Source organism: Berghia stephanieae, chromosome 8 (genome assembly GCF_034508935.2).
Source record: "Berghia stephanieae isolate SIO BIC M18660-M18661 chromosome 8, UCSD_Bste_1.3, whole genome shotgun sequence".
Taxonomy (NCBI): Eukaryota; Metazoa; Mollusca; class Gastropoda; order Nudibranchia; family Aeolidiidae; genus Berghia; species Berghia stephanieae.
This window is the reverse complement of record NC_088367.1, coordinates 37,112,635-37,135,134: the sequence shown is the minus strand read 5'-3', so window position 1 is coordinate 37,135,134 and position 22,500 is coordinate 37,112,635. Positions and strand designations below refer to the sequence as shown.

At 39.3% G+C, this 22,500-nt stretch overlaps 1 protein-coding gene across 2 annotated transcripts in view; it reads left to right on the top strand.

Annotated features, from left to right (window-relative positions):
- Positions 1-22,500, top strand: part of LOC144978596 (one cut domain family member 2-like) — a 46,400-nt gene that overhangs the window by 8,529 nt on the left and 15,371 nt on the right. Inside the window, exon 2 of one of the 2 annotated variants that reach the window (XM_078924873.1) lies at positions 13,230-13,286. The exons of the other annotated variant lie outside the window; for it this stretch is intronic. Coding sequence (XP_078780999.1) covers positions 13,230-13,286 — 57 coding nt within the window. The remainder of the gene's footprint in view (positions 1-13,229; positions 13,287-22,500) is intronic. 2 annotated transcript variants of the gene reach the window in all.

The following is a 22,500-nucleotide window of genomic DNA, read 5'->3' as shown; positions in this document are numbered from 1 at the left end:
CACCAATTCTTAGCCTCGTTCTGTGTGTTGTTTGGGTTGTTTGCTTGTTATATAAAATCGTAATTGCAGTCATCTCTCTTTATAAAAAGGCTACGTATGGATTGTGGAAGAGCAGGGGGAGGGGATAGTGGTTTTATCTATTTTACCCCCATGCTTGGGGTAATAATATTATTGCCACTGTCACCATAGTGCAAGTTATCGATATTGGATATTGCTATCGATCCCAATCCAAGGCGACACCAATTAATAGACAATATAGATATTGATACAATATCAACCCAATTCGATACTTGCCTTGGTCATGGTGACACGCATAGCCACAATTTTAACACCCTTAACATTCTTATTGCATTGTTGTCACTATTTTAATATAGCAAAGGGCGACTTCCTGCATATTGAAGATAAAACTGTGGATATATTTCGGTAATTAATCTGGGATATGGCACTGATGCTAGATTTTATTTTTTTAATAAAAAAAACAAACTTTGACCACAAATGAGCGAATGTTACTCGTTCCAAATCCGCACTCCCGAGATCCCATGGCGGCATTGAGAATTTGTCTGAAATTTCAATTACAGGAGTTCAAGAATCTTACATTCGGTTACAATCATTCGGCACAAATCTGTGATCTTTTCGTCCATCGAAGGTCCAGATAATTCAGTTGGTAGAGCACTCATTTCACTTGCAAAGGTGCTGGTATCGATCGAGGGCACTGCGGATATTTCCCACCTTCCCGTCCCTCCAGCCGTGATTTGGTAGCGGGGTTTGTAGAGAGTATTTTTGAAAGTCCTATCCAAAGGGTAGCAGGCAATTTAATTGATTCTCTTCACTTAATGCCACAGGAATCGGGATTCCTTGCGCCTCAGGCTCTAAAGCACCATATCTCCTACCTCTTCAACCACTACCATCACCCTAACCTGTTACTGTCCATCTAAGCCACGGAAACCGATATAAAGATATAACGAAATAAACGTCACCCTTCATCTAAAGGATTACTTTCCTATTGCTTTCTTTTCCCTTGACCTTCCGTGTCTTTATCCACCATACCTCTCCTACTTCACCAAACACCCCGCACTCCTCATTACCAACAAGATATGAAGTGAATAGAAAAGTGCCAGAAGACAATAGAGAATAAAAAATTTTCGCGGCGGTGGTGGGGTTTGAACCTGCGACCTTATTGGTACGACAACTCCGCCTGGCAGGTGAGAGCGTGGCTCTACCGTGTGAGCTATCCACGAACACAAAATATTCGTTTCAAACCCAAAGTCATTACTAGATCCCTCTCTCGCCCACTTCTTGAGACCGCCGATTCGTTCGGCCACCACCATCGCGAATAATTATGACCAGCAGTTAAGCTTAATAGCCAATATTCTCAACACAAACATATAACATAGAAACGATTGAGACATTGAGTATGCTCCGGTGTATGGGTGAATTTTTTTAAATTCAGAAAAGTGAGTGGAGCAGGCACTTATGTTGGTAACACCAAGATATGAAGTGAATAGAAAAGTGCCAGAAGACAATAGAGAATAAAAAATTTTCGCGGCGGTGGTGGGGTTTGAACCTGCGACCTTATTGGTACGACAACTCCGCCTGGCAGGTGAGAGCGTGGCTCTACCGTGTGAGCTATCCACGAACACAAAATATTCGTTTCAAACCCAAAGTCATTACTAGATCCCTCTCTCGCCCACTTCTTGAGACCGCCGATTCGTTCGGCCACCACCATCGCGAATAATTATGACCAGCAGTTAAGCTTAATAGCCAATATTCTCAACACAAACATATAACATAGAAACGATTGAGACATTGAGTATGCTCCGGTGTATGGGGTGAATTTTTTTAAATTCAGAAAAGTGAGTGGAGCAGGCACTTATGTTGGTAACACCAAGATATGAAGTGAATAGAAAAGTGCCAGAAGACAATAGAGAATAAAAAATTTTTTCGCGGCGGTGGTGGGGTTTGAACCTGCGACCTTATTGGTACGACAACTCCGCCTGGCAGGTGAGAGCGTGGCTCTACCGTGTGAGCTATCCACGAACACAAAATATTCGTTTCAAACCCAAAGTCATTACTAGATCCCTCTCTCGCCCACTTCTTGAGACCGCCGATTCGTTCGGCCACCACCATCGCGAATAATTATGACCAGCAGTTAAGCTTAATAGCCAATATTCTCAACACAAACATATAACATAGAAACGATTGAGACATTGAGTATGCTCCGGTGTATGGGTGAATTTTTTTAAATTCAGAAAAGTGAGTGGAGCAGGCACTTATGTTGGTAACAACAAGATATGAAGTGAATAGAAAAGTGCCAGAAGACAATAGAGAATAAAAAATTTTCGCGGCGGTGGTGGGGTTTGAACCTGCGACCTTATTGGTACGACAACTCCGCCTGGCAGGTGAGAGCGTGGCTCTACCGTGTGAGCTATCCACGAACACAAAATATTCGTTTCAAACCCAAAGTCATTACTAGATCCCTCTCTCGCCCACTTCTTGAGACCGCCGATTCGTTCGGCCACCACCATCGCGAATAATTATGACCAGCAGTTAAGCTTAATAGCCAATATTCTCAACACAAACATATAACATAGAAACGATTGAGACATTGAGTATGCTCCGGTGTATGGGGTGAATTTTTTTAAATTCAGAAAAGTGAGTGGAGCAGGCACTTATGTTGGTAACAACAAGATATGAAGTGAATAGAAAAGTGCCAGAAGACAATAGAGAATAAAAAATTTTTAAAAAAATTCACCCCATACACCGGAGCATACTCAATGTCTCAATCGTTTCTATGTTATATGTTTGTGTTGAGAATATTGGCTATTAAGCTTAACTGCTGGTCATAATTATTCGCGATGGTGGTGGCCGAACGAATCGGCGGTCTCAAGAAGTGGGCGAGAGAGGGATCTAGTAATGACTTTGGGTTTGAAACGAATATTTTGTGTTCGTGGATAGCTCACACGGTAGAGCCACGCTCTCACCTGCCAGGCGGAGTTGTCGTACCAATAAGGTCGCAGGTTCAAACCCCACCACCGCCACGAAAATTTTTTATTCTCTATTGTCTTCTGGCACTTTTCTATTCACTTCATATCTTGTTGTTACCAACATAAGTGCCTGCTCCACTCACTTTTCTGAATTTAAAAAAATTCACTCCTCATTACCCTAGCCTAGTGTCTAATCCAAAGGGTAGCAATCACTTATTACTGCCCCTTTAACTTTAACGGTGCGGAAACCAGGATAATCTATTGTTCCATTGGCCTTATGGCTGTAAGGGACCACATTATATTTCCCACTACCCTTCTCTCCATCCAGTAACACGTCTCCAGCCTTCTTCCCATCCCAACTATAATATACAATAATTGCTTCTGTCTATCTAACTTTATAGAAACTGGGATAAATTCCGACTTCATGGGCCTCATGGTTCGGAAGGGTTAGGTTTTTTTCCCCTTTCCCATTCTCTCTTCCCCTCCTCTCTCTCTCTCTCTCTCTCTCTCTCTCTCTCTCTCTCTCTCTCTCTCTCTCTCTCTCTCTCTCTCTCTCTCTCTCTCTCTCTCTCTCCCTCCCTCCCTCCCTCCCTCCCTCCTCCCCCCACCCCGACAATCCTTCTCTATCCACCAACACATCTCCTTCCCCCCTCATCAAACACCCCACACCCCACATCACTCTTACCAACATGTTTGGCTCCTCACGTCTAGTTCTTTGGCACCCCAGCAGAAATATGCCAGAATATCGATCCGTCCACACTAACGTTATTCCATCACAACTAAACACAAACGCACACACACACACACACACACACACACACACACACACACACACACACACACAAACTCAGCCCGGGAGTCAGAACTATGAAGTAAGATATAATGTAGTGGTAGTTGTTGTAGTGGCACATGTAGTCACATATATATAGTGATAATCACCTTGTGGGGTCAGAAGTAGTAGTAGTAGCAGTAGTTGTAGCAGCAGCAGTAATAACTACTACTACTACTACTACTACTACTACTACTACTACTACTACTACTACTACTACTACTACTACTACTACTACTACTACTACTACTATAGAGAGAGAGAGAGAGAGAGAGAGAGAGAGAGAGAGAGAGGAGATAGATAGATAGATAGATAGATAGATAGAGAGAGAGAGAGAGAGAGAGAGAGAGAGAGAGAGAGAGAGAGAGAGAGAGAGAGAGAGAGAGTATACATTGGTCCCCAGATGTTGTCCCAATAAGAAAAAAGAAAACGTGAGTGGAGTGCTCGAACTATTCACATATTCATCTCTTCTCCCTCACCCCCCCCCCCCCCCCCCCCCCCACACACACACACACACACACACACACACACACACACACACATACAAACACAATCCCACTCTCTCTTTCTCACATGCACACCCATTCCCACACAATGCACACCTTCAATCTCATTTGTTGTAATTTTTATTATTGTATAGACTGGTTATAAATTTCTTCATCTTATCACTTTCGCTTACGACGTTTTTTTAATGAAGAAAAAAAATCCCTTAGTGGTTTTTTTTTTTTTCTTTCCTATTGTCTCAGGGTTTTCAAAGCCCTAGTTTATTTTTGTCCCAGCACAGACTCCAGTTTTGATGTTGTTTTTTTTTTTTATCATTGTTGTCGTTGTTGTTATTTTATTGTCAATATTCCCATCATTTCAACACACCCTTTGTTTATAAATCCCTTAACTGGCTGTATTGTGTCACCGCCCTGTTAACGTCTTAATGTAACATTATAATGTGAGCCCTCCGCCTCAATGCGTTTTTAGAACAGGTTGAACTATATAGAGTAGCTGAAAATCGATTTAAAGCGATGTGTACTTATTTTCAGGTCTGATGACCCAATTCATTATGGGCTCATATTTGTAATGGAAATCCCCTCAAAATGACGCAAAATATTGTCCATTACAACAATATTAACCAGGCCCATAATTGCGTTTGGATGTCAGACCTGCATATATGTACACGTCGATTTAAAGGCAAAAGATCAGAATTGTGAATTATTTAATTGGAGGAGTTCAAATATTCTAAAACTATATCCGTTTTGTCGTCGGTTTAGACCAGATTTCATGTTATAATATATGGACAAAGATGCAATTTGAAAGTGTCTGGCCCACTTAAGGATTCTCTCTCTCTCTCTCTCTCTCTCTCTCTCTCTCTCTCTCTCTCTCTCTCTCTCTCTCTCTCTCTCTCTCTCTCATTAATCTGTGCCCCCCTCCTCCCCCACCCCCGCCCCCTCACATTGTCCTTTTTCTGTGGCATGTAAGTTGTTTTCCGTTGTCCACGTGACTGATATAACGTCAGGCCATTACTGAAGTGGTTAATGTTTCCATTTCCCTCGTTTTATGACTTACAACCGGACATCGCTCACAGTCCAGGGTCCATTAGACACTAATATAATCCATGTACGGATTGGGATGTAAAACGCGATAATGTAGGGGGTGGGGTTGGGGGGAGACAACAAGAACAACAACAATAGCAGGTCAACGGATCGGACAAATAATAAATATCGGCATAAATTACAGAGACACTACGTTTTCTTTATTCTCTCCTTCCGTTAATTAATTCTTTCTTTTGCCTTCACAGTTTTCTTAGCGCAGGGCCCACCATCCATCCATTCATTTATCTATTCGTCAACCCGTCCATCCATTCATCCATATTTCTATCTATCAATCCATCACTATCATCCCCCACCATGTTATTTCCAACAGCCTGGTACATAAATTAAATCTATTCAATTTCCGCTCAACCTCCTCCCCCCCCCCCCTCCCCATCCACCCTCGTTTCATTCCTCATTCCACCCACCTATGGCGTCCAGACTATTTTATTATTGTGCCCAGCTATTTCACTGCTTGGTGTTCGTGGTGACTATTTAAAAAAAAAAGAATGTTACTCACAATATCATCACACGAGCTTGACAGGCGCGAACAGTACGAGGGACTTCAATTATTGCATGTTGAAAGAAGCAAGCAGTGATATTTTTATTGTAAAAATGTGCGCGCGCGCGTGTGTGTGTGTGTGTGTGTGTGTGGTTCGCGTTGTTATAAGTTATGAGGTTTTTATGAGAGGCAGGATGATTTTATAGTGTGAAATTGGTTCCTTTTCACATCCGTAGATCTCCAAATTTATTATAATTATCCTGTATGTTATTATCGTCACCGGATAGCGGTACTGCTTTTAATATTGACATTCTTTCCTCTTCCTCTCCCTCTAGCTCCTCTTTCTTTTCCTCCACATCTCTCCTCCTCGTTCTGTTTTCCCTCATCTTTCTGCTCTTCTTCCTCCTCATATTCCTCCTCTTTTCCTTTTCTCTTCCTCCTCCTCTACCTCTCCTTCCTTTCTCCCCCCCCCCCCCCCCCCTCTTTCCTTCCTCCTCTTTCTCCTCCTCCGTCTCTTCTCCATCTTCCTTCTCCTTTTTTTCCCTCCTCCTCCTCCTCCTCCTCCTCTTTGTCCCCTAAATTCTAAACCCATAGTGGGCATGTTGTTATGGTATATAATGTAGTTGTAGTATAGTGGTGTCCTACTTGCCGTGGCAGGAGACCCATTTGTTGTATAGGGATTATTGACTATTGACTAGTGTGGGAACAACGAGGCCAGATCGATATGGACCATTCTTACACAGGCATCCATTAGGATGAGACTGATATTGTTGTAGAGGCGTGGTTCTCTCTCTCTCTCTCTCTCTCTCTCTCTCTCTCTCTCTCTCTCTCTCTCTCTCTCTCTCTTTATCTCCTATGCCTTTCTCTCTTTTTCCCCTCTTTCTTCTCTCTTTACATTTTCCTCTCTCTCCGTCCCTCTCTTTCACCTCAATCTATCTATCTATCTATCTATCTATCTATCTATCTATCTATCTATCTATCTATCTATCTATCCATCTATCTATCCATCTATGTATCTATTCGCCACAGTTCCCCCATTTACGTATCTAATTCTCCATCCATCCACATTTCCTCCTGGGCCATATCAATAATGCGAGTTGTTCACGGTTCAAATTCCCTCACTGGCAATAGTTTTTATAGTTTGTGCTGGTACCTGGTATATATCTGAACTCTTGTCATCATCATCATTATCGAATACCGATACTGTACATTCTTTCACGCAGATCTGTCTCTCCCCCCCCCCCCCCCCAGCCCTTTGTTTATTTCGTCTGGTGATTTATGTAATTTGATTCTCATAATTTTTAAAAGATGTATGTATTACATGTTCTTTGTTTGATTTTATTTTGACGTTTCCATTAATCATGTTGATTGATTTCTCTCCCCTTTCAGCCCAGGGATAGATGGGAACACTGTATCCCACTACGGCCAATCTTAGGACATCGCAGTCTTAAAAAGACAACTGACCAATCATATGAAAGCGATAGGTAAAAATAAAAAGCATCCCGCAACCCTTAAAAAAAAACTGAACAATAATCAATCTTGCATCCTTTGCTAAACGGTGGAATGCGGCCTCCAACTTGAATTAATATCATTATTGACTAAAGCTTGGCATTTATTGACTATTTCCATCAAATAATCAATCAGCCAATGACTCAATCAGTCAATTGATCCTGCTGAATCTATTTTTATTCCTCATGCCTTTCTTTCAGCGCGCATGAGTTTCGATGCCTGATCACAACTTTACTAAAATCGCATGCTTTAGCGTCTCCAGTCATCTATATCACTACTTATACTTCTCTTCCACTTCCTCATCCTCTTCTTTTTCACACTCTTCCTCCTCCCCCACTCCTCCTTTTCCCTCCTCTTGTTCCTCCTCCTCCCACTACTGCTTCTTCTATTATTACTACTACTACTACTACTACTACTCCTCCTACTCCTCCTACTACTACTACTACTACTACTACTACTACTACTACTACTACTACTACTACTACTACTACTACTACTACTACTACTACTACTACTACTACTACATACTACTACTACTACTACTACTACTACTACTACTACTACTCATGCTCTGCTGCTACTACTACTACTACACTACTCTACTACTACTACTAACTACTACTACTACTACTACTACTACTACTACTACTACTACTACTACTACTACTACTACTACTACTACTACGACTACTACTACTACTATACTACTACTACTACTATACTACTACTACTACTACTACTACTACTACTACTACTACTACTACTTAAGTACTACCACTATAACCACTATCACAATCGCTACAAACTGTAACTATTCACCATTATTATAAAGACCTTTCCTCACAAATTGCATATTGCAGAGCATTCTTACTGATTGACCAACAGCGATCTGCTCTAAAACTGCATGCACGCCTCGTCCAATCAAAACAGCAGAATCTAATCAAATGACTTCTAAATCTAACAACGCATGCCATTATAACCAATTGGCTCAATTGGCTACAATTTATTTTCATTTTTATTAACACAACGACGTCTCATGCAATTTTTGATGTTTGTTTTGTCTTCTTGTGTATTTTTAAAAACTGATTCTGGGACAGACGAGTTTTACATTCATATTTATTTATTTTTTTTTTCCCCTTCTGAAGTACCCATCTAATATGGGAAAGGATAAAAAGAGAGGGCCTAATGTTATTGAACAATATAAGGTTTTTTAAGGGTGACCATCAACTGAAATGGTATAGCATATGTGTCCCATAGAATTACCGAATTGTAATATGGAAATGATTTTTATTGTATGAAGCCTTTTCCTCCTCTAAATTCTCTTTTCTTTATCCTAAAGATCAGGAAATTAAAGCGATAATTTAAAGAAATTTACGCTGAAATAGTCTTCAGTCAATTTGTCGGTAGAATTTTGACTGAAAACCACATGTTTGCATCTGTTCGAAAGTATTTTAATTTCTTATAAAGATATGAAATACAATATGATGCATTGAGTTGATACATGAATTTTGATCTTGTGAACAAATTCAGAATGAATGCTCGTTGCAGATCTGGTAGAGACATACTTCCGTTACTTTGTAAGCGAGATATCTTGTAATACAAAGCGAGATGGTGCCTGCCTGCATTTGATTATAAAGTAAGATAGGGTTTGGGAAACTAGCTCAAATACTCATTGAACAAGAAAGAACAAAATACTTGCAAGCTACATGGGAACCAATGTAACGTTTTAATGCGCACTTAGCATGGTCTGAATCGTAGATATGAGCATATCAATTTTTAAATAACTAGTGCTTGCTGGTTTTGGTATGTGATTTTTAAGATTATTTTTATTTATTCTTTTTTTTTTTTAAATTATTATTTTTGGTTTGTTAACAATGATAATTCATCAATATGTTTGTATTACGCTGGGACGACGGCCTTGCAAAATTGTTTATGATATCATTAAATGGATTTCTTACACATTTTTATTATCATTTAATTAACGTAAATCAATGATAGAGCTTATTCATAAGATCACGATACTTATTAAAGAGAAAGAAACAACCCACCGATTTTATTCCACAACTAATAGCTTCTGGTATAAGGAAACAGTCATTCTCATAAAGTCCCCACAATAATTAGTGAACCGTTGATCTGTTTTCAATTGTGATTACAAAAAAGTTTGTTTGCCTATCATTTTAGAATTACGTGTCATACACGAGGGTGAGTCAAAAAGTAATGGGGCAAATCTCCAGCTGAGTTAATTTCTTTGTCATGTGACGTCATATTTGGCTCAATTGAATTTACATATATGTGTTCTTTAAACCAAAAGTTAGAAATGTTAATTTTGACAAAATAAAGTTATGACAGTTCAAAATGGCTTCCCACATGGATGTCCGTCAGCGACAGAAAGCTGTCTTGTTTACGAAGAAGAAACATCGAGTAACATTTTAAAACGCATTGGTAGAGTCTATAAAACTCAGGCATTTTGTAGAGGTAGTGTTTTGGGTGGGTTGAACCTGGGTCGAAAAGACAATCAGTGGAGTGGCGACATTCCTCCTCATCAATTTCCAAAAACTTCAAAGCTGAGAAATCAGCTGGAAAAATTATGCCAACAATGTTGCGGGATATTAGAAGTGTAACCCTCGTTGATTTCCTACCACAGGCAGCCACTGTCAACTCTGAACGGTACAAATAGACCTTAAAGCAACTGAAAGCAAGAATTCGAGTTAATCCAGATTTGGAGATGGAATGATTTCAGTTTCTTCATGAAAATGCCCTTCCATACATAAATGTCAAGAAAAGGGAGGTAATCGCATCATTTTGATGGGCAACGCTGTCTCACCCTCCGTATTCACCAGGGTTGACACTTGCGGACTTTCATCTTTTTGGTCCACTGAATGAGGCAATGAGGGGACGTCGCTTGAAAATGATGAAGAAGCCAAGACAGAAGTGAAAAATTGGCTCAAAGTTCAGATAACTCAGCTCTACCTCATACTTCTATGAGGATGGGATACATCCCCTTAAAAAAAGGTGGACTGTGACTATTGAGAGAGCCGGAGAGTAGCATTCTACTCGGCTAATGCCAAGCTTTAATTTGAGGTATGGTGCATGGTATTGATTCAATGTGATTCAAACTAATAAGCAGAGTCCCATTACATTTTGACTTACCTTGGACACATAGAGATGCTGTTTTTGTTGGCCAGTTCGATTGATTTTCAGGCAATTCCATCAATATTCGAACGTTTGGATGCGATGTATGTGTGCGCGCGCATGTGTGTATATGTATTTATGCGTGTTGTGTGTATGTGTTTGTACAACATGGTTGGGGGTTATTTATATTTAAATAATGGTATAGAAACTATATAGAGAACTTGAATCCGTTGACACCTTTAAGTAAAGTTTTACTGAATTTTTAAAATAGTAGTAATGACAATTGTTTATTCTTGACAAACATTATTTTTGTATTCTCTGCAGTTTTCTGCAGTATTCTCTTTTTGTTTTGTTTTCATCCTCTCATTCGCTCTCTCTCTCTCTCTCTCTCTCTCTCTTTCTCTCTCTCTCTCTCTCTCTCTCTCTCTCTCTCTCTCTATCTATCTATCTCTCTCTCGTCTCTCTTTGTTTTTATAACTCATTCAAAATTACATGGGGAAAAAACACTTTAAAGGTATTTTAATTTGGGTATTGACTATTTATTGCATGCGCATGATGGAGTCAGGGATATTTAGTGGTTGTTGGTGATATCGTATTCTTTTACTATTCACAACAGTCAAAGTTAAAGGTGATAGAGCTGCAGTGCAGTGGGAACGGACCAGCGATCCTCGAGAGCTGCTCCGTTGGTGGTGATGGTGAACCGTTAACAGCTTTGTTCAACTTTTTGTTTTGACTACACTAATCTGAATTGCAACGTGGATATCAGTCAATAGTACATTCTGACAACTTTCTTTTTTACCTGGATCGGAAAAAAAATGACGTTCCCTGATAATCGTGTCAAATGATAGAAAATCATCCCATTGCCAAGTCTGACTCTTATTTGATCACCGTAATACATTCTCCCCTTAAATTGTAAAATATTCTGGCTTAATTGTTTTCGTTATGTTTATTTATTTAAAAATAAATAGATATATAAAACTTCTTTGATTCTATTTGGTAATGTGTATTATTTTAGCTGTTTCCTGACGATTACGTTACGGAGACCACTGAGCTATTGGTTTGTCCGTGATTTATTTATTTATTTTTAAAATTTATTTATTTTTTAAAAATATTGCTTTATTCATAGCTTTCAAAACTGATTACATATATAGGTACACGTCTCTCGTAATCATTCAGGCACCGGATTTCATTTTTTAAAAAAAGTTCTTGAATTATATCGATCTGGAAGAAAGTTCAAGCTCTTACTCTTAATCGATACATCAAATTTGTGGGCGGGGCTAGCAGAATCGGTTGCAGATTTGAACAATGGCTGTTAATGAAGAGACAAGTCACCGTGACAGAAAAATATGTTAAGAAAGGAAAGAATAAAATGCGAATATATAATATATATATATATATATATATATATATATATATATATATATATATATATAATATATATATATATATATATATATATATATATACATATATATAGACTTGTCCCATCCACTTTATCCGGATGGCTGGGTGCTAGATTTGGCAAAATTCTATTATTTTACCAATTTTCGCGTTAGATTCATATTTTAAACCTTATCTGACATTTCATTGAATGGGGGTAACATGCTGAATCAAAAATCGTATGTAAGAGCATGTGAAAAAGAAATGGAAATACTCAGTGTTAATCAAAATCCACTCATTTTAAGGTCAAGTCTGCCGGATCAATTATTGTGATGTTTTTTTACAGAGTTCTCCTGTCCATTTGTCTTTGGTTGGGTTGGTTTTGGTGTGTTAATCCCGTTTTATATCCAGTAGTAATTTAGTTTTGATCATTATACTTTTCCATTTATAATATATCTACCTATTTCGTTTTTGAACTTCACCTTGATTCATTCCCCGTTTTCTTTCTTCTTTTTTTTTTTTTCATTTTTCATTTATCTCGTTATTTATTTATTTATTTATTTATTTATTTGGTTTGTTTTGTTTTCATGCCTAGAAATAATTTCTTTTAGCTTTAGCAGATAGTTATTATTTGTTTGAAGTCATGATGAATTAAAATAAATTACATTTGATAGAATGTTTTGATTAGGATAAGATGGGGTGTTAGGGAGAATAAACCTCATTCAGATGTGGTTGGTCTCGTTATGTTTCGACTGACACCAATAATGATGGCGTATGATACGGTTATGAAATAGATTAAAAAATACAAGATGTATTTGAATGTTGTTTGCTCTATTGAACGCTATTGTAAATGTTGCTGCTCGAAGCTCGAAAAATAAATAATAATGTGAAATTGAATGTAAGCTTCAATTTAATTACAAAACAGATCAAATGAACGTTTCGGGTTTCCCCTTTATCAACAAAACAGGATGAATGAAACACTACAGATGAATGAGATAATGTGGTAGTGGCGTCAACGCAGTCGTCGCTGAGGCTGGCGGTTAAGAAATAATGGATAATACATTACCTCACTGAGGTGTTTTGGTTTTCTCTCTTTAGCTGTCTTATCGTTGGCTAATCCAGTTTATTGTAGTCGAATCACGTGACTATATCCCAGATTTCTTGTATTCAAACACGTGACCACATCTCAAGTTCATTGTTACTCGTTTATCCTATTCAAATCACATGGCAGATACCAAGATAGTGTAATCAAATCACGTGAACATACATCTCATGACTTTGTGCTTTGACGTATTTTTTCTGTTCGTCCAAAGGATCCTGGTCCGCCACTCCAAGGACCCAGGGCTATGTACCAAATCCACACATGCCTGGTAAGACTTGAACCATTTTACCCTCCCTCTCCTCTTACTCATCGCCATCATGGTCATCATCATCGTCATCATCATAACTAACAACCACTACAAACATTATTGTTAACCTTGTTGGGGGGGGGGGGGGTAGTCGTTTTAGTTAATTTGATAAATCTCATGGACAATACGAATGGTTCAAGATAATATATGTCCATATGACCGCCCTTTAAATGCTCTCAAACACGGGTAAGTACACAAGTACAAGGGTATCTGGAAGGAAATGGGACACACACTGCGATGAAATTGATAGGTATATAAGTAAATTGGTATTTTACGTATTGTATTCGGGGATTATAAATAAATCTGTCATTGCAAAAGTTTGATTTGCTTTGATTTTTGTTTTTGTTTTTTTGTTTGTTTTTTGTTTGTTTGTTTTTTAGAGGGGGGGCGGGGGGGGGGGGGGGGGGGGGGGGGGGGCGGGGGTTCAGTCAGCGTGATTGGGAAACGCTATATCCGAAGTATACTTAATGCAGGTCTGGTAACCCAGATTGTTGTGGGCTCATTGTTGTACTGGAGTGGAAAAATGTTCAAACCAACCCAAAAATATTATCCACTACAACAATGGTAAAACAAGCCCATGATTGCTTTCATTTATCAGACCTGCAAATATACTCACGTAGGTTATGGCACAGGCTGTCTATAGAAGTTAGTGGATATATTATATTCAGTGTCATCTCTTCAGTTGTGATGACCACGTCGCTACTGGGTCGCTTAGGCCCACAGACTAAACCTGCCGCTTCCCTGTGATTCTCTCCCTTTTGGAATCGACTCTTGTGCCAGTGTAACGTTAGATCATTTATGGGCAGGTGGTGATTGGGGATGATGCTGTGCTATAGTCAAGGTGTGAGGGCAGTAACAACTTATAGTAGAGATAGGCTGCTTCACACACACACAGGGGGAGAGAGAGAGAGAGAGAGAGAGAGAGAGAGAGAGAGAGAGAGAGAGAGAGAGAGAGAGAGAGAGAGAGAGAGAGAGGCCTGTGGCCTGCTCTGAAAGCCTGGTGTTGGGGGTGGGGACGGTTCAATGGTAGTTGGCATTCTAGCCTTTTGACAATGAGCTAGCAGCAACGTGTCAGTCAGAGAGAGAGAGAGAGAGAGAGAGAGAGAGAGAGAGAGAGAGAGAGAGATGGATAGATAGATAGGGAGAGAGAGAGGAGGGGAAGAGAGAGCTAGATGGATAGATAGATAGATAGAGATGAGAGAGAGAGAGAGTCTTCTTGACACAATTTGGGTCAGGCGTTTCGAACGCATGTCATATGTTTTTTGGGGGGATATTATTTTTCCCCCATCACCATAGAGAATACAGGACTCCTAGTAGTCTGTGCCCATCAGACGTCTATGTCTCAATGTATAATTCCTGATCATGTCCTGTTTGGCTATGATACCATCCACCCTCAACGTCATTCATTATTCACCAACCACTCCTTCCTCGTGCACGCATTTACTGTGACTCTCTCTCTCTCTCTCTCTCTCTCTCTCTCTCTCTCTCTCTCTCTCTCTCTCTCTCTCTCTCTCTCCCACACACACACACACACACATACACAATGTCCCTCTCTGTCTTCGATCTCACACGTACACACAAATATGTGGACTGCGATACATTAACTTAACTACCCTATTCCCCCCCCCCCCCCCCCCCCCCCCGTCCTCCTTTTTGCGTTTTCACATTATCTTCTTATTTTCGAAGATACTGGCTTCACCCATTTAATTGTTTTGTTTTGATATGACTATGAGCTTGCTGTTGGTGCCGAGCACTGAAACAGGATTGCCTTCTTCCCCCCCCCCCCCCCCCCCCCATAGAACTACTACAACTTTCACCACCACCACCTCTACTACTACTACTACTACTACTACTACTACTACACTCCTACTACTACCCCTTTTCTTTTCTTTTCTTTTTTATTTCTCTTTTTAAATTTCCATTTCGACGTATTTATTCTAGTACTAGTGGAAAGGCACGTGCATTCAGTCGTGAGTAACGGGTTGAATTCTCCTTTTTATGTTACTGTCAGCAGGCAGTCTTTTTATCAGCGTCGTCACCACTTCCACCGTCGATACAATAAATACCAGCACCACCAACAGTCACCAATATCAACAGGACCATCACCAACACATCAACCCCCCCCCCCCCCCCCCCTCTTAATTCATGCCACGTGCCTCGCCTTTTCTATTTATTATAATAAACAGCATTTATAATACTACAGCTTTGTCACCCCCCGCGCACCTTAAACATGGATTTTCATAATGCTACTACACAGTTGCACCAACTCTACAAATTGTTAGGCATTGTGACTAAGTAATCCATAATCTAATGCTACCATAAACGTTGCTGATGATAACGACGACGATGATGATAATTGTGATGACGACGAAGACTACGACGATAATGACAACGATGACAACGGATTTTGATTTTGTGTAGTTGGCTTTCATTAGTATTAGTCACGAACAGACTTTGTCGACATGGTTTACTAGGGCATGCATAGCATACATGACCCAGCCGTCGAGATTTTTGATCTGATGTTTGATGGGGCTGACTGATGACTGATGAACCTGAGCTTGAATCTATCGAGTTTTGAGTTTATGTGTCTACATTCCTCAGTCCACAAATTTGTCTAACCCTTAATTTTTGGCAAAACCAGCTAAACATTCCTCCGTCCACCGGATCGCCCATAGCAATCCTCCCATGCTCCTATCCACTCATTAAATTATATGTTTATTCATTCTCGCCTACCTATTACCCTAAATCATCCGATCATCACATCATAACGATACATTTCCATCCATCAACCCATCCATCTATCCAGTCATTTACCTTCCATCTGTCTATCTATCTATCTATCTATCTATCTATCTATCTATCTATCTATCTATCTATCTATCTATCTATCTATCTATCCATTCGCCCATCGACCGATCCATCCATTATCCTTTCCCTTAACATTGTCATGTCAGCGAAATGTACATAGAAAATCTCCAAATTGTCATGGAATGCATTAAAGGTCAGAACTTTCTAGACTTGTATGTCTATGATTGGCGTCATGAATAGTATCAACACACATGCATACATGCACTCACTCGATCTTTCTAGACTTGTATGTCTATGATTGGCGTCATGAACAGTATCAACACACATGCATACATGCACTCACTCGATCTTTCACATGCACACACACACACACACACACACATGAACTGCCTTTGGACATTATTATCAGTAATGTCTTGGGATTATGCTTATACCTACTTACCCCGGCTTAGAGTGAGGCCAAAGTCAGGCAAAGTGATTCCGTATTGTTTTATGGTTTAGATTTAGGTGGCCACCACTTGCACACAGTACAGGAGGTCTAGAATCAAATATGGACCAGGAAAGATCTTTGGACCAATGGTTTTCGAGAGTACGTCTCTTCCTTGGGAGTGTCTAGAGTCTTTGCGTAGATTTAGACACTGCATCTATATTTATGAGCTCTGTCAAACATAGAAGCTCACATCATTGCCATCCGGAAGTATAACGGACCAACACACAAAACTATGTGTAACCATGAACTTTTATAGTCTGGATAATACAGTTAAGTGAGAATTACTCATAAACGTCGATGGCAAAAAACAATAACAAAGACCTGAGTGACGTTAACTTCGTTCTATCTATTGGTTGTAATCAGAAAGTTCTATAGAGTACTCTTAGTATGTATTGATTGTGCCATTTGTTACTATCGGATGATTTAAATGCTGAACATGGAATATAGTAATTTTAAACATAGATCTATATTAAAAACGAATACATGTACGTGACAATTGGGACAAGTTTATTAGTCCAATTAATATTAGTAGACGGGATATAGTTTTTTCTATGTGCGTCTCAGCCAAAACCCAATCTCTGACGATGTTATATCTTGTCTTCTACTTCGCCCTCAAGAGGCGTTCCCTGAGCTGTCAACCGCGGACGCTTTTCATTACTTTCGATTTCGTAAACCAATCAAAATGTAGTTTATGAGATGAAGAATTCTGATTAGTAAATTAAATATTAAAAGTAAATTCTCATCTTGAGACGTCAGGAACGTTAAAACTCACTCAACCCTAACACCGACTATATCCATGCCATTGTTTGCCCAGGTTACTTTTACCCCATGCCTATTTATTACATTTTTCTGAGACAAATTACAGGCGTAGTATCAAAGCTAATGTTTTTAGTTTTTACATGTTAATGGTAGTTGAATAAAAACATCTATGCACACATGCTCATTTTTAATACATTTTTTTTCCAATTTTGAAAAGTAGCAAAAATCTCTAGGATTGAGTGAGTTAAAGGGCACAACTTACTGATCTTGTTGATTGTTTTGGTCTGAATCGGATGGGCCAGTTACTACATGTCATAATATTACACACATATTTTTAGGTATTATTATATTATATTATATTAAAATTACTTTTAAAATTTGTGTTGGGACAATGTGATTCTTACGTTTAAGTAATACACGGCAAGGAAATATTTCAAAATGTTACGTAGACTATGATATGTTGAAGGAATAAAATCGTGTGTGTATGTGTGTGCGTGTGTGTGTGTGTGTGTGTGTGTGTGTGTATTTATGTGTCTCTGTGCGACACTTGAGTATGAGACACTGGTCCAGACTTGTACAGCCATGAATGAATGAAAACCACGTCAACCATGTTATTATTGTCTATTAGAACCAATGTTTTATTTGCCTGTTGTGTACAACAATCTTCTAGTACTAGTACTGTATGGTGTTGAGTCGTTTCGCGGGCCCGTAGGGAGTACGCACACCCACCAAATATAGAGGTGTCAGTGTTACAGTCATTCGCCTGCCTGTTATATGTATAGTGCTGGAACCGATCGGTGCCATTTGGGTAGACCCCGAGTTCCGTGGAAAATGGGATTTCCCTGTAACTCTGTCAGGCAGACAAAGACGGACCGTTATGGTAAAAGACCTCTGGTTCCCTGACTATTTCTCATGCTCTAATGATTTTTTTTCATTCTTTCTTTACTTCTACTTTTCTCTTCTTTTGGATTGATGATTGGGTTGTTGGCAAGGCAAAGGTCTGGCTGGGAATGGGAACCCAATAGAATATTTTAATGCCTAGAGGTTGGAGAGGAAGGGAGGGGGGGGGGGGTGAAGGAGCGGTGGTGGGGGGGGGGGGGGGGGGGGGGGGGGGGGGGGGGTAGAGGGGGGGGGGGGGTGGGGGGTTAGAGTGGATGGAATACTGCACGAATGGAATTGGAGTTGTTCGAGTCGTTGTGGCGACCATCCTCCTCATCCTCATCCCTCTACCCTCTTCATCCCTTCTCTCCCTCCTCTCCTTCTCCTCTTCCATCTCTCTTCTTCTTCTATCTCTCTTCTCCTTCTCTTCTCTCTCTTCTTCTTCTTCTCTTCCTTCTTCTCTTCTTCTTCTTCTTCTCTCTTCTTCTTCTTCTTCCTTCTTCTTCTTCTCTTCTCTCTTCTCTTCTCTTCTTCTTCTCTTCTTCTTCTTCTCTTCTTCTTTCTCTCTTCTCTCTTCTTCTCTTCTTCTTCTTCTCTTCTTCTTCTTCTTCTTCTCTTCTCTTCTCTCTCTCTTCTCTCTCTCCTCTCTTCCTCCTCCTCCTCCTTCTCCTCCTCCTCTTCTTCTTCTTCTTCTTCTCTCTTCTTCTTCTTCTCCTCTTCTTCTTCTTCTTCTTCTTCTTCTTCTTCTTCTTCTTCTTCTTCTTCTTCTTCTTCTTCTTCTTCTCTCTCTTCTTCTTCTTCTTCTCTCTTCTTCTTCTTCTTCTCTTCTTCTTCTTCTCTTCTTCTTCTTCTTCTTCTTCTTCTTCTTCTTCTTCTTCTTCTTCTTCTTCTTCTTCTTCTTCTTATTCTTATTCTTCTTCTTCTTCTTCTTTTTCTTCTTCTTCTTCTTCTTTTTTTTTTTTTAAACTCTCTTCCCTCTTCCCCCCCCCCCCCCCCCCCCCATCTTTCTCATTGTCCTCCACCCCATCCTATTCCTTTTATTCATTATTATAGTGCGTGTAAGTAAATGGTTGATGAGTAAAATTGTTGTGCCAATAATTCTTTCTCTAGAATTTAAACTGTATATTCCTTTAATCTCCCACCCCTTTCCTTCGAACTCCAATGTTACTCTGCCTCCCTCAGCCCCCCTCATCCACCCCTTTTTTTCCCTCTAAAAAAGGAAGAAAAAGAGGATTTAACAGATAACACAACTTTGTCGACGGGTGGCCTCCCTTGTCCCCCTATCACCGCCATCTTTAATTTCCTGGTATTTCAGACCAGCCAACCCAAACACAACACAACGATTGAACGTTGGACAAACCAAAATAAATAACATTTTTCTGTCTTCTCCTCGACTCTCACCAGGACCAATTCCTCATTATGCTCGTTGTCATGTTGCACTCGGTAGTTGGTCTGCTTAAAACATGAAGGTTAAAGGGGGGGGGGGGGGGGGGGGGGGGGGGGGTAGGGAAAGAATTTTTTTATTTAACGCTGCCACTAGTCTGTCCTTATTTACAATTCTTCAGTTGATTTGCTTTTTCTATCGATTTTGTCTATTTATTTATCCACCGATCTATCTATCAATTTATCTATCTATATCTATCTGATATACCATTTTGTTATAGGCCAATAATTAGTTCATTCTATCTATTCAATTCTTACCTTCAACTGTCGGTTTGCTTGTTTTTAAATATATGAATATAAATGTAAAATGACAGCAGCATATATTTTGGTTATTTGATGAAAAAGCCACTGAGAATATGGAAACTTCTCATACATTGGCCAATGTTGTTGCTATTATGAAATATAGATATACATAGAGGTTACCGTAATTTAATTTATAAGTAGGTACATGTGTTGCTTGTTTTTTTGTTTTTTTTTTGTTTGTTTTTTTATATTGTTTTTTTTTTTTAATCCTCCTCCATTATTTCAATCGTCTCATTCCTCTTCATCCTCCTTCCTTCCTATCGCTTTTGCTGTTCTTCTCCCCGCCCTCGTCTTCTCTCTCTCTCTCTCTCTCTCTCTCTCTCTCTCTCTCTCTCTCTCTCTCTCTCTCTCTCTTTTTTTTTTTTTTTTCTCTTCTCTCTCTCTCCTCTCTCTCTCTCTCTCCTCCTCTCTCTCTCTCTCCCTCCCTCTCTCTCCTCTCCTCTCTCTCTCTCTCTCTCTTCTCTCTCTCCTCTCTCTCTTCTCTCTTTTCTCACCCCCCCCCTCTTCCCCCATGTCAGTTTTTTTCCCACGACAATATCGTCTCCGTGTGTGAACTCAAATTGTTTAGTATTGTCTAGATGTGTCCACGATTTACCGCCAAATTGGTTTACAATAACAACCAAAAAAATCAGCTGGTCCGCATGATTGTACACACACACACACATATATAATATATATATATATATATATATATATATATATATATATATATATATATATATATATATATATATATATACACGGGTAATATATAAACTGTTATTCGCATTCTTTGATAACAAAAGATCTGATTGTGTCAACCAGAACCATGACGTTACGCTTCAGTTGGAACGTCACACACACACACACACACACACACACACACACACACACACACTAATACATATAGACACCCGACACGAGGAAGATTTGCCCTCTTGACCCCTAAACTATAGTAAGTGGTTTAGAATTCAAGAGTGTTGTTGCAAGTGCCGTAAATCCCTAAAAAAAAAATTTTTTTAAACTATCCAACATCCACTATCGATGGAACACACAGGTAAAGAACAGAAATTTTGGGACCAACAGGAGGCGTCCACTTTAAAGCAGGAGCTGACTTAAAAGTGTTGTCTTATGGGGATTCCACTGTAGATGAATAACATTGAGTTAATATTCTAAATTATGGGAATTGGCAAATTTAGAATTAGAAACAAAACTCACTATCCTCTTTTGTAGGTATTTGTTTTAACTCAAGTTTTGTAAGGTAGGCCTATAATCTTAAAATTCAGTTTTTGGTATCGGATTCGCCTCGGCATAATACCGTTTTGAAGCGATAAGTTGCATGCAGTAAGCAATGCAGGGGACGGTTCCAGACGTGTGACTCGATTGTCTTTAATACATTTTGACACATACACAATAAATGATATATTTGGTGGTCTGGAGATAATGATAATGCCAACAAAGGAGCCAGTGGAACGCGACGTCCCCGTCTATGGTTGGTCACTCATATCGTGTTGTGACGTGCGGGGTGAGGGACTGACTGGGTGGGGCCAGGAAATTTGTCAACTGTGACGAAAAATTCGTAATGTTTTCATTCCTATTTTTAGAGAACTACTTAATTTGTTAACGATGTTATTTATTTATTTATTTATTTATTTATTTCTTTATTTATTTATATTTTATTTATTTATTTTATCTAATCGAGAAATGTTTATATTTGTCAAAAAAATCAAAAAAGAAAAAAAAACCGTACTGTCTTTTACCGTCTTTAATGCGCTACGGCAAATGTTGACTCTCGAAACGAATTTAATGATGTCAATAAAGAGGAGTTAAGTCTTGAAAAATGTCATGATTCGACTGGCACGGGCATGTGTGAACCTTCATAATTGTGTACCCGCCCCTAAATGCACGGATTTGAAGGAAAATTTACTTTCCGTTATGTTTATTCTCTCTGGATCCAACTTTTCTGCTCTTTAAGAAACACTTATAGATATTTTAATTACCTCAATCAGTTTCTTGTTCTATGAATGTCCGAAGATGGGTAGAGAACCGTCCACACTCGGGGGATGGGGGGGGGGGGGGGGGGGGGGGGGGCGATGAAAATAGTTGATTAAAATTAAAGAATTTTTACAGTTTCCGTGTTCCTGGTAGGCAGACAGTTACCAAATGACACGAAAAGGTAATGAGAAGCCATTGAAAGCCGTAATAAAATTATTATTAATAATAATAAAGTTTGCCTTTTTTTATTCGTTTCGTCGGTTCTTAGCATTTTCTATGAGAAGGGTATGGGAAGGGTGACCTGGTTGTTAAAATCGTTGGTGTCTAAATCTAGTGTGTAACTGGAGCAGAGAAGCATTCCGATTCCAGACATGTGTATCATGGATCCATAAAAATTCCTGACTTGTTGAAGAGAATGAGTGCTGAATATTGATTGGTTATTCTTTTGTTTGTTTGTTTATTTGCTTTATTTAAATTCTTTTTGCATTTTCATATCTTTTTAATTGTTTATTTTATTTA